At 47.2% G+C, this 13,993-nt stretch overlaps 1 protein-coding gene and 1 long non-coding RNA gene across 4 annotated transcripts in view; one reads left to right on the top strand and one right to left on the bottom strand.

Moving 5' to 3' along the window:
• Positions 1 to 1,799: 1,799 nt before the first annotated feature.
• The window catches only part of VPS33B (VPS33B late endosome and lysosome associated), a 32,432-nt gene continuing 20,238 nt past the window's right edge, over positions 1,800 to 13,993 (top strand). Inside the window, exons 1-7 of one of the 3 annotated variants that reach the window (XM_064376282.1) lie at positions 1,800 to 3,663; positions 3,769 to 4,151; positions 4,381 to 4,543; positions 4,654 to 4,733; positions 5,880 to 6,560; positions 11,825 to 11,905; positions 13,075 to 13,136. In XM_064376282.1, the coding sequence (XP_064232352.1) occupies positions 6,465 to 6,560; positions 11,825 to 11,905; positions 13,075 to 13,136 (239 nt within the window). In that variant the 5' untranslated portion in view covers positions 1,800 to 3,663; positions 3,769 to 4,151; positions 4,381 to 4,543; positions 4,654 to 4,733; positions 5,880 to 6,464. Of the gene's footprint in view, positions 3,664 to 3,768; positions 4,152 to 4,380; positions 4,544 to 4,653; positions 4,734 to 5,879; positions 6,561 to 11,824; positions 11,906 to 11,996; positions 12,281 to 13,074; positions 13,137 to 13,993 lie in introns of those variants that run through there. The other 2 variants (XM_064376284.1, XM_064376283.1) reach the window with 2 other exon arrangements.
• Positions 3,418 to 6,142, bottom strand: LOC135274903 (uncharacterized). Its single transcript, XR_010342645.1, has 2 exons — positions 5,973 to 6,142; positions 3,418 to 5,411 (listed from the first exon to the last, which is right to left on the bottom strand). It is a non-coding gene; the product is annotated as an uncharacterized LOC135274903 (long non-coding RNA).

The raw sequence follows: 13,993 nt of genomic DNA, 5'->3' as shown, positions 1-13,993 counted from the left end.
AAAATAATAATAAAATATTGAGATTATACTGTATACTCAGCTGTACATTCTTTCTTATAGATATTGTGAACATATTTTGACAACAATAAATATCTTTACATCACTTAACCACCTAGTATTTTGTTTTATGGAATACAATATTATTTTGTTGATGAAGCCAAACATTGGATTGAACCATGTATCTGACCATTTTCTTACCTATAAAAATAGCGATTGCCTGAAGTCCCAGCTACTTGGGAGGTTGAGGCAGGAGGATCCCTTGAGCCTAGAAGTTCGAGGCTGCAGTGAGCTATATAATTACTGCTTTGTTGTGGGAGATTTAGGTCATTTCTAAATTTTCACCATTGTTGTGATAAACATCTTACAGCATTTTTTTTGTCTTGTTTATTGACGTAGAATTTTATCATTTCCTTAGAATTCCCAGAATTAGAATTGGTGGGTCAAAGAATAGATACATTTCTTTTTGTTGTTGTTGTTGTTGTTGAGACAGAGTCGCTCTCTGTCGCCCAGGCTGGAGTGCAGTGGCACTATTGCAGCTCAGTGCAACCTCCATCTCTTGGGTACAAGTGATTCTCTCGCCTCAGCCTCCTGAGTAGCTGGGATTACAGGTGCCCACCACCACACCCAGCTGCTTGGGAGGCTGAGGTGAGAGGATCACTTGAGGCCAGGGAGTTGAGGCTGCAATGAGCCATGACTGTGCCACTGCACTCCAGCCTGAGTGACAGAGTCAGACCCTGTCTCAAAAGAAAAAAAAAGTTTGGCAGGGCATGGTGGAACAAGAGACAGGACATAAGAGAAGGGCATGGACAAAGGTGGTGAAGAGTCGAGGGACACTGTGTGTGCTGGGAACTGAGGGGTGTGGAGTGCACTGTGGTGGGAGGAAGCGCAGAGGAGAGTTTCCAAAAATAGTGGAGACCAGATTGGGAAAGGCCTTGAATGTCTTCCCAAGGAGTTAGGAATTTATTCCATACCTGGTACCCAGGAAGGAAGCAGATGGCTTCAAGGTTAAGCTCGGGCTTTGGAGACAGACTCTCCAGTGTGAATTCAAGCCCTGCATTTATTTGCCATGGGACTGAGCTCACCCAGCCTCAATTTCTTCATCTGTAAAATAGGAGCAATAATCACAGGATTGTTGTGAGGTTTCAATGAGAGAATGCGGGTAAAATGCTTAGTACAATTACTGCCCCTTATTTCTGAATAACTGCTGGCACTGGTCATTAATAAAAGAGGGAAACATCAGATCTGTATTTAGAAGTTCTGGCAGATAGGGACAGATTTGGGCCAAATCTCAAAGACAGTAGTTTTCAAGGGTATACTAAACGTTAGTACATTTAATTATCATACATTATTAAAAAGGGTAAAATGAGTATAGTTGAAACCACATAGTTTTTTTTTTTGTTGTTGTTGTTGTTGTTTTTGAGACAGAGTCTCACTCTGTCACCCACACTGGAGTGCAATGGCACCATCTTGGCTCACTGCAACCTCCACCTCCCAGGTTCAAGCAATTTTCCAGCCTCAGCCTCCCGAGTAGCTGGGACTACAGGTGCGTGCCACCATACCCAGCTAATGTTTGTATTTTTAGTAGAGATGGGGTTTCACTATGTTGGTCATGCTGGTCTCAAACTCCTGACGTCAGTGATCCGACCACCTTGGCCTCCCAAAGTGCTGGGATTACAGGCATGAGCCACTATGCCTGGCCAGATCTTTTTTTAGGAAAGTCATTGTAGCCACACATCATGTCATACAGCCATGTGCCACCACACCCAGCTAATTTTTAAGATTTTTTTGAAGAGACAGGGTTTCACTCTGTTGCCCAGGTTGGTCTCAAACTCCTGACCTCAAGTGATCCTGACACCTTGGCCTCCCAAAGTGCTGGGATTATAGGCCTGAGCCACCTTGTCCAGCCTTCTAAATGTATATTTAAATGAAAACGAGATTATACTTTTAATATTGACTTTCATATGTGTGTTACTTTTGAGAAATTGATTTATTGAAAGTATTTTTTCACTACTCTGCTAAATAACTCACCATGACTTCTTAATACTTGCCAGACAAAATGCAGATTCCTAGCTTAGTGAAGTTCTTTATGCAATATTTCTTGCATACAGCTCTCTGTAGAAGTTCATTTGCCTAATTATCTCCCATACTCATTCTGCTATTCATGACATAAAGGATCTGTGCTGGGTGCGGTGGCTCACACCTGTAATCCCAGCATATTGGGAGGCCGGGCTCTAAGTGATCTTGGGCAAGCACTTAACCTCTACCCCATGTTTTTCATCTACACAATAGAGTTGATAAGAGCAACTGTCTCCTATGGTGGTTGTGAGGATTAAATGATTAAATGGGGTTGTTAGTGAGGGAATGTATTCTCTTTCCGGGTCCACAAGGGGACGTAGTTTCTAGAGCAAGAACTTCCCAACTCCATGCCCCCACCCGTCTCTCTCCATCTGGGAGATTTAATAGTTTATGTTTAAATTTTGAGGGCATGGGAAGAAACGAAGAGTCAATCACCCCAGAGGAAGTTCTGAGGAACTCCTTTCATTGGCCCAGGGTCTTAGAAAAGGTGAAGGTTCCTCCTGGGTTAAAAGTCCCCTTCTTCCACACCCCTTCAGACTCCATGTTTGGGTCCCCTTCCGTGAACACTCCCTTCATGGAAGCCATTTTTCTCTCTCCTGGATTTCCCCTCTGGAGTCCCCTTCCACCCAGTGTGGAAGCTGCTTTTCCCCTCCTAAACTCCATCTCTCTCCCTCAATTCCCTACCACTCAGTGTGGAAGCTGCTTTCCTCTCCTGGATTCCATCTTTCTGGATTCTCTCACTCAGTGTGAGAGGAGATTTCCTTCTCTGGCTTTCCCTCTTTGGGAACCCTTCTCACTCAGTGTGAGAGTTAGCTGTTTCTCTCTCCTTCTCCTTTATCTCTCTCTGCTTTAAATAAACCACTTTCTACAAACACTTTTGATTCCGGCATTTACTTTTATGAGCGCACTGTGCCATGGTCTCCTCTCTCATTCTTGAGAGGGCGATAGACCAAGAACCAGGAGAAACATCCTCTCAGGGGAACTGAAGGCACCCCTGAACCCCGATATAACATTAGCGTGGCGCCTGATGAAGCACTCGATAAAGATTCAAACGGCCGGGTGCGGTGGCTCATGCTTGTAATCCCAGCACTCTGGGAGGCCGAGGCCGGAGGATCATCTGAGGTCGGGAGTTAGAGACCGACCTGACCAACATGAAGAAACCTGTCTCTATAAAAAATAAAAATAAAATAAAGATTCAAACAGTGGTAGTCATAACGGTATTAATAGCAATATTCTCTGCTCTTCTCCGGGCCTCTGTTAGCCAGCTATAAATTTGATCTCTTTCCCGGTCCCATCCACCCTGAGTTCTTTTAAAAACAAATGAAACCATGGGCTTGGAAATGCCTTGATCTTTTATTTATTTATTTATTTTATTTTTAAAAAATTTTTATGGAAATGCCTTTAACTTGACCGAGCTGTACACTGAGCCCAGGCCTAGCCCTTTTAAGGGGCCCTGTGTGGAATGGCCCGGGCTTCCCAGATCCGAACTTGTCACTCTTCACCATTCGGTCCTCGAGCCGGTGTGAAGCTTCCGATGCTAACCAGCAGTTACAGCAGGCCATCAAGGACCAGGCCCACGTCACTCAGGTGAGGCTTTGCAGAGGGAGCCATGTGGAAGGAAGATGACCCCAGGTGGCCAGGAGCAGGTGAGGACCAGTGACAGCCCTTCCTAACCTCTGTGCATTCTTGCAGGTGATGGAGTCAGTTAACTGAGTCCAGATAGAGAGGGATGAATATGCGGAACATCTAAAGAGAGGCCCCTGTGGCGGCAGAGGACACGGGAGATGTCAGAGCAGATGAGACCAGACCCTTCAGCCTCCACCTTAGAGAGGTCACTTGATCATTCAGGGCATCTGTGAAATTCGAGGAGCACAGCCAGAGGTGGTCATGGGTCTGGGCTTCGTGGAGGTGGGGGCAGAGAAGGAGATGGTAGCCTGTGCAGCCTCCAGCCCCTCTCCAGGGCCCTTTCTCACTGTGCTTTGGGCAAGTTCGAACATTGAAGAAGGAGAAAAAGCATGACACGCATCGAATACAGGAGCTAGAGATGAGCTTGGCCGAACTGAAGCGCCAGATGGGTAAGCTGGGGCTGTGGTGACCTGGGAGAAGACTGGCATCAGAGGGCTGTGGGGATGGCTGAGAGTGCCCCAGGGAGGTGGGTGGATAGAAGGGCTTTGAGGCAGAGGGAAAGAGGTCTGTGCCAGGAGACGGCAAGTCTTGTCATCTCCACGAGCCTCAGTGTCCCCATCAGCAAAGAGGAAGAGTGCCCATTGTCAGCCGCCCACAGTTGTCTTTGTCTGAAAGTAGCTTGGAAGACTGGCTGCCATCGGAGTTCGAGGAGTCATTAGCAGGGTGGCCAAGTTTGGGGAGCCTTTGAGCGGGTCTGCGCTTTGAAGGAGGAGAAGAAGCCTGACATGCGTGGTGTACAGGAGCTGGAGACGAGCTTGGCCCAAACTCAAAAACCAGATGGGTAAGCTCGGGCTGGGGTGACCTGGGAGCAGGACTGGCAGAGGGCTGTGGACCAAGCAGGGGATTTTTTTGAGAATCCAGAGGCCCTTATTATCCCACTCCCTTTCTCAGCTGAACCCCCACCCCTGGAGCCCCCAGCAGGGCCCTTGGAGCTGAAGGCCGAGCACCTGCAGAAGGAGCTGGAGAATCTGGTAGGACTGCTCTAAGCTCAGGTGCAAGCCAGTAAGGGATTGAGTCGCCTGAACCTAGAGCAGGGGGAGAGGTTGCAGGAGCAGGAGAGGCTGTTGGAGTTGGAGCAGAAGGCTGAGCTCTGGGAGGAGCAGGGAGAGGCGCGCAGGCAAACCGTTCACAACGACCGCACTACGACCAGCCGCGTGCTCTCCCAGAACCCCGAGCTCCAGGAGCAGTTGGCTGAGCTGAAGGAGCCGGTAACCACCACCCCCCGCTCCACCAAGAAGGGCTGGGAGGCAGGCACCAGCCTTTGGGGAGGGGAGGTGCGAGGCCAGGCGTGAAGCCAGAAGCAGCTCCAGCCTGGGGGACAGGGGACCCCAGCACCCTCCAGGGCAGTGCTGTGGCTGTTTCTTGTTTCCTGCCCTGACTTTCAGGGGTGGGTAGCCCTGGGCTCCTCCCAGGTCTGGACATCATCATCCTAGCTAGAGGCATGGAGCCCCCTAATCATGGGGAAAGAGACAGTGGTATAAGAGGCTCCTTAAGGCGGGGCATGCTGGCAGGTGCCTGTAATCCCAGCTACTCAGGAGGCTAAGGCAGGAGAATCAGGCAGGAGAATCGCTTGAACCGGGAGGCGGAGCTTGCAGTGAGCCGAGATCGCGCCACTGCACTTCAGCCTGGGCAATAGGGCAAGACCCCGTCTGGAAAAAAAATAAAGAAAGAAAAGAAATACAATACCTGAAAAGTTTTAGTAATTCCTTAAATCAGTTATCTTTGAATTATTATCCAAAAAAGATCCACACATTGTAACATTACATTCTGTTGATATATCCCCTAAATCTCTTTTATTCCGAAGTGTTTTCCCCTTCCACATTTCCCCCTTTGCCATTTTTTTGAAGAAGACAGATCATTTGTCCCATATAATTTCCTACATTTTGAATATGGTTGATTTCATCCCTACGATATCTTAACATATTTCTACTAATCTCTATGTAGTCTATAAACTGGTAGTTAGATTTTGAGGCTTGATCAGGCTCAATTTTTCCTCTGTATTGCCTATGCATCTCACCAGGAAATGATAGGATGGTATGATTGATCAGAGTTCAGGTATTTTGTTAGCCTGATACATCCATTATGTTTTGTTTTGTTTTGTTTGTTTGTTTGTTTAGGCAAGGTCTAGCTTTGTTTCCCTGGCTGGGGTGCAGTAGCGCGATCGCAGTTCATTGCAACCTCCACCTCCCCGACTCAAGCGATTCTCTCACCTCCGCCTCGAGAGTGCTGGGACCCCAGGTGCCGCCACCTAATGAAAGGACGCGTTGCCTCCATTTTTTAATGTCCCTTCCAGGACGCCGTCCCCTTCCTGGTACGCGCAGCGCTGGGAGCAAAAGGGACTTCCGGGAGATCTAGGAAGTCGCTTCTTTTTCTGGCAGGAGGTGGGGTTCTCCCCGCACGCTGCGGAGTCTCTGCGGGTGTCGACCGGAATCTTGCCGACAGGCAGAGTGGATCAGGGAGGGAGGGTCGGGACACGGTGGCTGCATGTCTGAGGCGAGGCTGCTCCGATGTAGTATCTCTCTTGCCTGGAGGTGGCCATTCATTCCTGGAGTGCTGCTGAGGAGCGAGGGCCCCTCTGGGGGCTCTGGAAGTCGGTGCCCGGACCTCAAGGATAGCCCCCTTGCGCTTATCCCGGGCTGCGGCCGGCCTTTTCAGAGAGGAAGGCGTCCTTCCACCCCGCGGCGCAGGTGACCGCTGCTACCATGGCTTTTCCCCATCGGCCAGACGCCCCTGAGCTGCCTGACTTCTCCATGCTCAAGAGGCTGGCTCGAGACCAGCTCATCTATCTGCTGGAGCAGGTCAGTGCTCGCCTGGCACCTTTACCGCATCTACAGTTTAGCACTCATTGGATGCATATTTCTTCTTTGCTGTGCCCCTCTGATCCTGTTCTTGGCCCCTAGTATTGTCCTTGGAGCTTCCCGAGCAGGTCCAGAATGAATCCAGGGAGTAGTTAGTAAGAGCTCTTTGGAACGTGGCAAGAAAGTTAATGGAAATCACTCCCCATACAGGCAAGGGAGACACCCTTAATGCCAGGCATCCCTAGGGATGGAAAGATGGTTAAGACATCTTTTCCATTAGGGGTCTTCCTACTCCAGTAGGACCTGTATGAAGCGCAAATTACCAGACACAGGTGGTAAATGAATGATAGAGCTAGTGTACCCGAAGAGAGTTCAGAATAAGTGATCATTTCTAGCTAGGGTGATGATCTAGGAGCTTCAAGGAGGTGAGTGTGAATAATAAGCATATTTTCTTTGGAGAATAAGCCTGCTTCAGGCAAATACATTGGTAGGAGCAAAGCTGATAAACCATGGAAAGACAAGGCATGACCAGGGAAGACAGCCTTCAGAAGTTACACAGTAGCCACTGAAGATTTTTTTTTTCCATTTGTGGCATGAGACAATACTAGATGATGATTCTAATGGTGGTGTGTGGGATGGAGTAAATGGGGAAAGAGGCCAGTTAGGAGACGATAGCAATAAAGGCCCACACAAAATTGATAGCAGTGGGAATCAAGGGAAATGAGGGATTTTTAAGTTATGGTGAAAGAAAACTCAAAGACTTACTGATTGGTTATAAAGGTTGAAGGAGAAGCAAAAATGAGCAAGATTTTTAACCTGGGCTGTTAGGAAAATAATACTGCTACTGTGATTTTAATGGATTGCTTGTGTAATCATTTAGTTATTCATTTAATGTCCATAATTCTCATTAGATTGGAAGGTCCTTGAGGGCAGGCATCATGTTTGTTTTGTTCAGCACTACCCAGTGAGCACCTAGCTTAGAGTCAAGCACACACCATGTGCTTAACAAATATTTGTTGTATGAACATTGAATAGAAATGAAAAAAATAATTAGGAAAAGGAACAAGTTTGGTGGGGGAAGTTGATTTGTTTGGGTTTGAATGGGGATGTTAAGATGCCAGTAACAAATGCAGCTTGTAACATCCAGTAGATAGAAATGTAGAACTGGCCGGGTGCAGTGGCCCGTGCCTATAATCCCAGCACTTTAGGAGGCCGAGGAGGGTGTGGATCACCTGAGGTCAGGAGTTCAAAACCAGCCTGGCCGACATGATGAAAACCCGTCTCTACTAAAGAATACAAAAATTAGCCAGGTGTGGTGGCACATGCCTGTAATCCCAGCTACTCAGGAGGCTGAGGCAGGAGATATTGCTTGAACCAGGTAGGCAGAGGTTGCAGTGAGCCAACATGGTGCCACTGCACTCCAGCCTGGCAACGAGAGAAACTCTGTATCAAAAAAAAGAAAGAAAGAAAAGAAAAGAAAGAAATGTAGAACTGCAGCTCCATTGTGAGGGCCGGAAGGAAGGAAGATGGATGAAGATGAGAAATGCATGGCATCTTAGACCAGAATTTCCAGAATTTCTTTCTTTTTCTTTTTTTTTTTTTTTTTTTTTTGAGATGGAATCTTACTCTGTTGCCCAGGCTGGAGTGCAGTGGCGCGATCTCAGCTCACTGCAACCTCCACCTCCCAGGTTCAGGGGATTCGCCTGCCTCAGCCTCCCTAGTAGCTGAGATTATAGGTGCCTGCCATCACACCGGGCTAATTTTTGTATTTTTAGTAGCGCTGGAGTTTTACCATCTTGGCCAGGCTGGTCTCAAACTCCTGACCTCAGGTGAACTGCCTGCCTTGGCCTCCCAAAGTGCTGGAAATGTAGGCGTGAGCCACCATGCCCAGGCTAGTTTTCTTTTATACAACTGGCAACTGGACTGAAGAAAGGAGAAACTGGAGGCAGGGAGTCCCCTTAGGGAGTAAGGCAGCCCAAGCATGTGGCCTGCAACAGCTGTCTGAAGAATTGAAAAGAGGTGCTATTTAAAGCCGCTAGTTCAGGTGAGATCAGTAAGAAAGAGAGTAGAGGCAACCAAGTAGAGAAACATGAGCCCACTGGGTGATTCAGCATGGCCAGAGTGGATTTCCAGGCAATAACATCCTCTCCTAACTAAGTTCTGACTTAATTTTTGTTAATGTGCACTGCTATTCAGGCTTGAAATGTCAGAATCATCATTGCCTTTCCTTCACCCTGATACTTACTGAGTTCCATGGATACTTCTTTTTTTTCTCTCTCTCTTTTGAAACAGAGTCACGCTCTGTCACCCAGGCACAATCTTGGCTTACTGCAACCTCTGTCCCCCTGGTCAAGCGATTCTCCTGCCTCAGTCTCCCAAGTAGCTGGGATTATAGGCGCCTGCCACCATGCCTGGCTAATTTTTGTATTTTTAGTAGACATGGGGTTTCACCATCTTGGTTAGGCTGGTCTTGAACTCCTGACCTTGTGATCTGCCTGCCTCAGTCTCCCTAAGTGCTGGGATTAGACATGAGCCACCATGCCCAGTCCCATGGATACTTCTTTATATATAACTTTTTTATAGTGATTATAAAATAACACTTGCACATTATAGAAAATGTAAGAAGATCAAGGAAAGTAAAAAGAAAAAAATTACTTATAGTCCTACCATAAGTTATAAACACTGTTAACACTGTTAATTTCCTTCAAGTATTAACAAAATTATATTACACATTCCATGTATCTCGTAACCTATTTTTGTTCACACCTCCACAGACTAAAGCAGGCTCTTTATTATTATTATTATTATTTGAGATGGATTCTCGCTCTGTCGACAGGCTGGAGTGCAGTGGGGCAATCTCGGCTCACTGCCACCTCTGACTCTCTGGTTCAAGCGATTCTCCTGCCTCAGCCTCCTGAATAGCTGGGATTACAGGTACTTGCCACCATGCTCAGCTAATTTTTGTATTTTAGTAGAGACCAGGTTTCACCATGTTGGCCAGGCTGGTCTCTATCTCCTGACCTCATGATCTGCCTGCCTTGGCCTCCCAAAGTGCTGGGATTACAGGCGTGGGCCACCACGCCCGGCCATCAGACCCTCTTTCATTGCCACACTCTTGGGCTGCTGGGACTGTATGATTCACTCCCTAAGCAGACTCCCTGCCTCCAGTTTCTCCTTTCTTCAGTCCAGTTGCCAGATTCATCCAACATTTCCAGCTGATTGGAATGCTCCATTGTACAAAACTTTGTTTTTCCCTGTTACATTAGAGAATCAAGGCCACACTCTCGTAAGCTGGCATTTGGAGCCCTTCCTGCACAATTCTAGCAACCATTTTGTTCTGTTTTTCGCCATTCACCTACATCAAGATTTCCTACCCTCTGTTGATCATTTTTGGTTTGGGAAATTAAAAAAAAATAAAAATAAGAATAGAAATTTTTAAAGGCCAAACGTGGTGGTTCACACCTGTAATCCCAACACTTTGGGAGGCTGAGGCAGTTGGATCACCTGAGGAGGTCAGGAGTTCGAGACTACCATGGCCAACGTGGCAAAACCTTGCCTCTACTAAAAACACAAAAATTAACCAGGTGTGGTGGAGGGCGCCTGTAATCCCAGCTACTTGGGAGGCTGAGGCAGGAGAATTGCTTGACCCTGGGAGGCAGAGGTTGCAGTGAGCTGAGATCGCACCAATGCACGACAGAGTGAGACTCTATCTTAAAAAAAAACAAAAAAAGCCGGGCGCAGTGGCTCACGCCTATAATCCCAGCACTTTGGGAGGCCGAGGCGGGTGGATCACGAGGTCAAGAGATCGAGACCATCCTGGTCAACATGGTGAAACCCCGTCTCTACTAAACATATAAAAAATTAGCTGAGCATGGTGGTGTGTGCCTGTAGTCCCAGCTACTCAGGAGGCTGAGGCAGGAGAATTGCTTGAACCCAGGAGACGGAGGTTGTGGTGAGCCGAGATCGCGCCATTGCACTCCAGCCTGGGTAACAAGAGCGAAACTCCGTCTCAAAAAAACAAACAAACAAACAAACAAACAGGCCAGGCGTGGTGGCCCACATCTGTAATCCCAACACTTTGGGAGGCTGAGGTGGGTGGATTACAAGGTGATGAGTTCAAGACCAGCCTGGCCAACATGGTGAAACCCCATCTCTACTAAAAATACAAAAATTAGCTGGATGTGGTGGCACACACCTGTAATCCCAGCTACTCAGGAGGCTGAGGCAGGAGAATCGCTTAAATCCTGGAAGCAGAGGTTGCAGTGAGCTGAGATCGCACCACTGGACTTCAGCCTGGGCGATAGAGCGAGACTCTATCTCTAAAACAAAAGAAAACAAAAACAACAAATAAGGTAAAAAAATAAAAGATTGCCTGCTGTCTATACCATTGACCTTTTGGGCTGGATCATCGTCTGTGGTGGAGGCTGTCTGTACACTGTTGGATGTCTAGCAGCATCCCTGGCCTCTACCCACCTCTCTAACAGAAACAAAGATGCCACTAAAATCTCTACCCTGAGTCAGACAACCAAAAACATTTCTGGACATTGCCAAATGTCTCTCGGAGGGTGAAATCGTCCCCTCACCACACAGCCTATGCTCTTTCCCTGATCTTTGCTGGGCTGCCCTCTTTATGCGTCCATGTCAACACCCTATTCATTTGTGAAGGCCTGGTTGAGAGGAAATTTCGAATGACTTTCCCCTCCCTGTCACTAACTGTGACCACTCCTTCCTCTGAACAGGCATTGAGGGTCTGTGTCAGGAGTGGTGGCGCAGGAATCGGATGACAGGGATTGTGGGGTGAGGGAGTGGAAGGGTAATGGGGTGAGGACTGTCCTGGCTTTGCTAAGTTTTCTGCAGTGAATGTGTACTATTTTATTTTGTACTTGGGGGAAAAATGCAAGGTGTCATTCTGTTGCATTTGGCTTTGTTCTGCAGGAGATCGGGGTGGTTGGGAGCCAGAGTGGAGGAGGGAGCAGAGAAGGGGAGTAAGGTGCAGATCGAGGTCACAGGTGAGCAAAGGAATTAACCTGAGAAAGAAGGTGGAATGTCTTCCCACTGGTACAGAAAATGAGAAGGCAAAATAGGCAAATATACAGAGAAATGTCAGCTGTGGATCCAGATAATTAATAAGGTGCCGGGGTAGACCATGCTTAGGGCCCTCCCACCTCAGAGACTGTGTTTCTGATAGATGGGTGGCTGGGCCAGTTCTCAGCTGAGGAAGCTTGTGGGACTGTGAGTGACCCAGCATCTTGTGTCTCCTTCAGCTTCCTGGAAAAAAGGATTTATTCATTGAGGCAGATCTCATGAGCCCTTTGGATCGAATTGCCAATGTCTCCATTCTGAAGGTACCGTCCCTTTCCCTGGGGTCATGCCCCTCTTTCCTCTTTGAGCAGTTTTTCTTTTGATGAACAATACAAATTACTGAAGCGTGACTACCCTTATAGGGCAAATAGAGGGTAGAAAATACATTTGCCCTTAGAGGGCAAATAGAGGTGAAAAAGCAGGATTGATGCTATTGTTCATATTTTTTGTTTGTTTTTTTTTTTTGTTTTATTGGGGGAGACGGAGTCTCTCTGTTGCCCAGGCTGGAGTACAGTGCAATGGCATAATCACAGCTCACTGCAGCCTTGACCTCCTGGACTCAGGCCATCCTCCTTCCTCAGCTTCCCAAGTAGCTGGGACCACAGGCATGTGACACTATACCTGGTCAATTTTAAAATGTAATTTTATTATGTACTTATTTTTCTGAATCTGTTTGCTACAGAATATATATATATATACACACACACACACACACACACAAACACACATACACACATATATATGCACACACACATATATTAAAAATATATATAGATGGATAAATTTTTCTTTTTTTTTTTGTAGCGCGACAGAATCTTGTTATGTTGCCCAGGCTGATCTCGAACTCCTGGGTTCAAGCCTCCCAAAGTGCTGGGATTACAGGCATGAGCCACTGCACCTGGCCCATACTGGTTTTTGTTTGTTTGTTTGTTTGTTTGTTTGTTTGTTTTAAAACAAAGTCTTGCTCTTGTCACCCAGGCTGGAGTCCAATGGCGTCATCTCAGTTCACTGCAACCTCCACCTCCCAGTTTCAAGTGATTCTCCTGCCTCGGCCTCCCGAGTAGCTGGGATTGCAGGTGCCTACCAGCAAGGCCTGCTAATTTTTGTATTTTTAGTAGAGACAGGGTTTCACCATGTTGGCCAGGCAGGTCTCAAAATTCCTGACCTCAGGTGATCCGCCCGCCTCGGCCTCCCAAAGTGCTGGGATTACAGGCGTGAGCCACCCTGCCTGGCCTTACTGTTTTTACATTGTTTTATTTTTGGGTTTTCTGTTGACAGTTTGAGAAAGGTTCAGTGGGACGGTTGTCAGGGGAGCAGTTTGATTCCTAGAATTAGCAGAATGAGGAAGCCCTCAAGAAGTCCCTGTCTTTGTATCACGCTTTGTGCTTTTCAGGCACTCTTATGTCCATTGTCTATTGGATTCTCTCTGTAGCAACACGAAGTAGACAAGCTATACAAGGTGGAGAACAAGCCAGCCCTCAGCTCCAGTGAACAGTGAGTGTCTGGGAGTCTGTCCCTACTCCAAGCTGGAGGAGGTCCCTACATCTGCCTTTCATCTGTCCTTGGCTGAGATACATGGTTCACCTCCCTGAACTTTACAATTTCATATCTAGGTTATTGCTTTAACCTCTTCTGTAGTTTTGTTTTATTTTCTGTAGTTTTCTTTCTGCAGTTCCTTGTCCTCTTCCCTCTCTCGTTTATATTACCGTCTATAACCAGGTTGACTAATCTTTCAAAATTATTTTCATTGTGCTCTTCTCAAGAATCTGCAAGGCAGCCTGGGATGGCAGCTCATGCCTGTAATCCCAGCACTTTGGGAAGCCAAGGCAGGTGAATCTTCTGAGGTCAGGTGTTCGAGACCATCCTGACCAACGTGAGAAACCCTGTTTCTACTAAAAATACAAAAATTAGCTGGGCATGGTGGTGGGCACCTGTAATGCCAGCTACTCAGGAGGCTGAGGCAGGAGAATTGCTTGAACCCAGGAAGTAGAGGTTGCAGTGAGCCGAGATTGCTCCATTGCACTCGAACCTGAGCGACAGCAAGACTCTGTCTCAAAAAAAAAAAAAAAAGAATCTGCAATATTTCTCAATACTTGCTAAAGATTGTCCAATTATTTATCATAGACTCTAAGCCTGTCTGCAGCGTGGCCTCCCACGTTACCTTTCTGGCCTTGTCTCTTGTGTGTCCCCTTCAAGCCTCTGTTGACATGTGCTTCCACACCTCTCCCAGCTCTCCTCCTGTGCCTTCACCCTTTTCATCATTCCATTCACTCCACCTGAAACTGTCTCTGTCCTCACTGCTCCTGTAAAGAATGCCCATCCTGGCCGGGCACAGTGGCTCACGCCTGTAA

This window comes from Aotus nancymaae, unplaced genomic scaffold (assembly GCF_030222135.1).
Source record: "Aotus nancymaae isolate 86718 unplaced genomic scaffold, 86718_ANA_hifiasm-v0.15.2.pri h1tg000014l, whole genome shotgun sequence".
Lineage (NCBI taxonomy): Eukaryota > Metazoa > Chordata > Mammalia > Primates > Aotidae > Aotus > Aotus nancymaae.
This window is presented reverse-complemented; position numbering and strand designations above follow the sequence as displayed.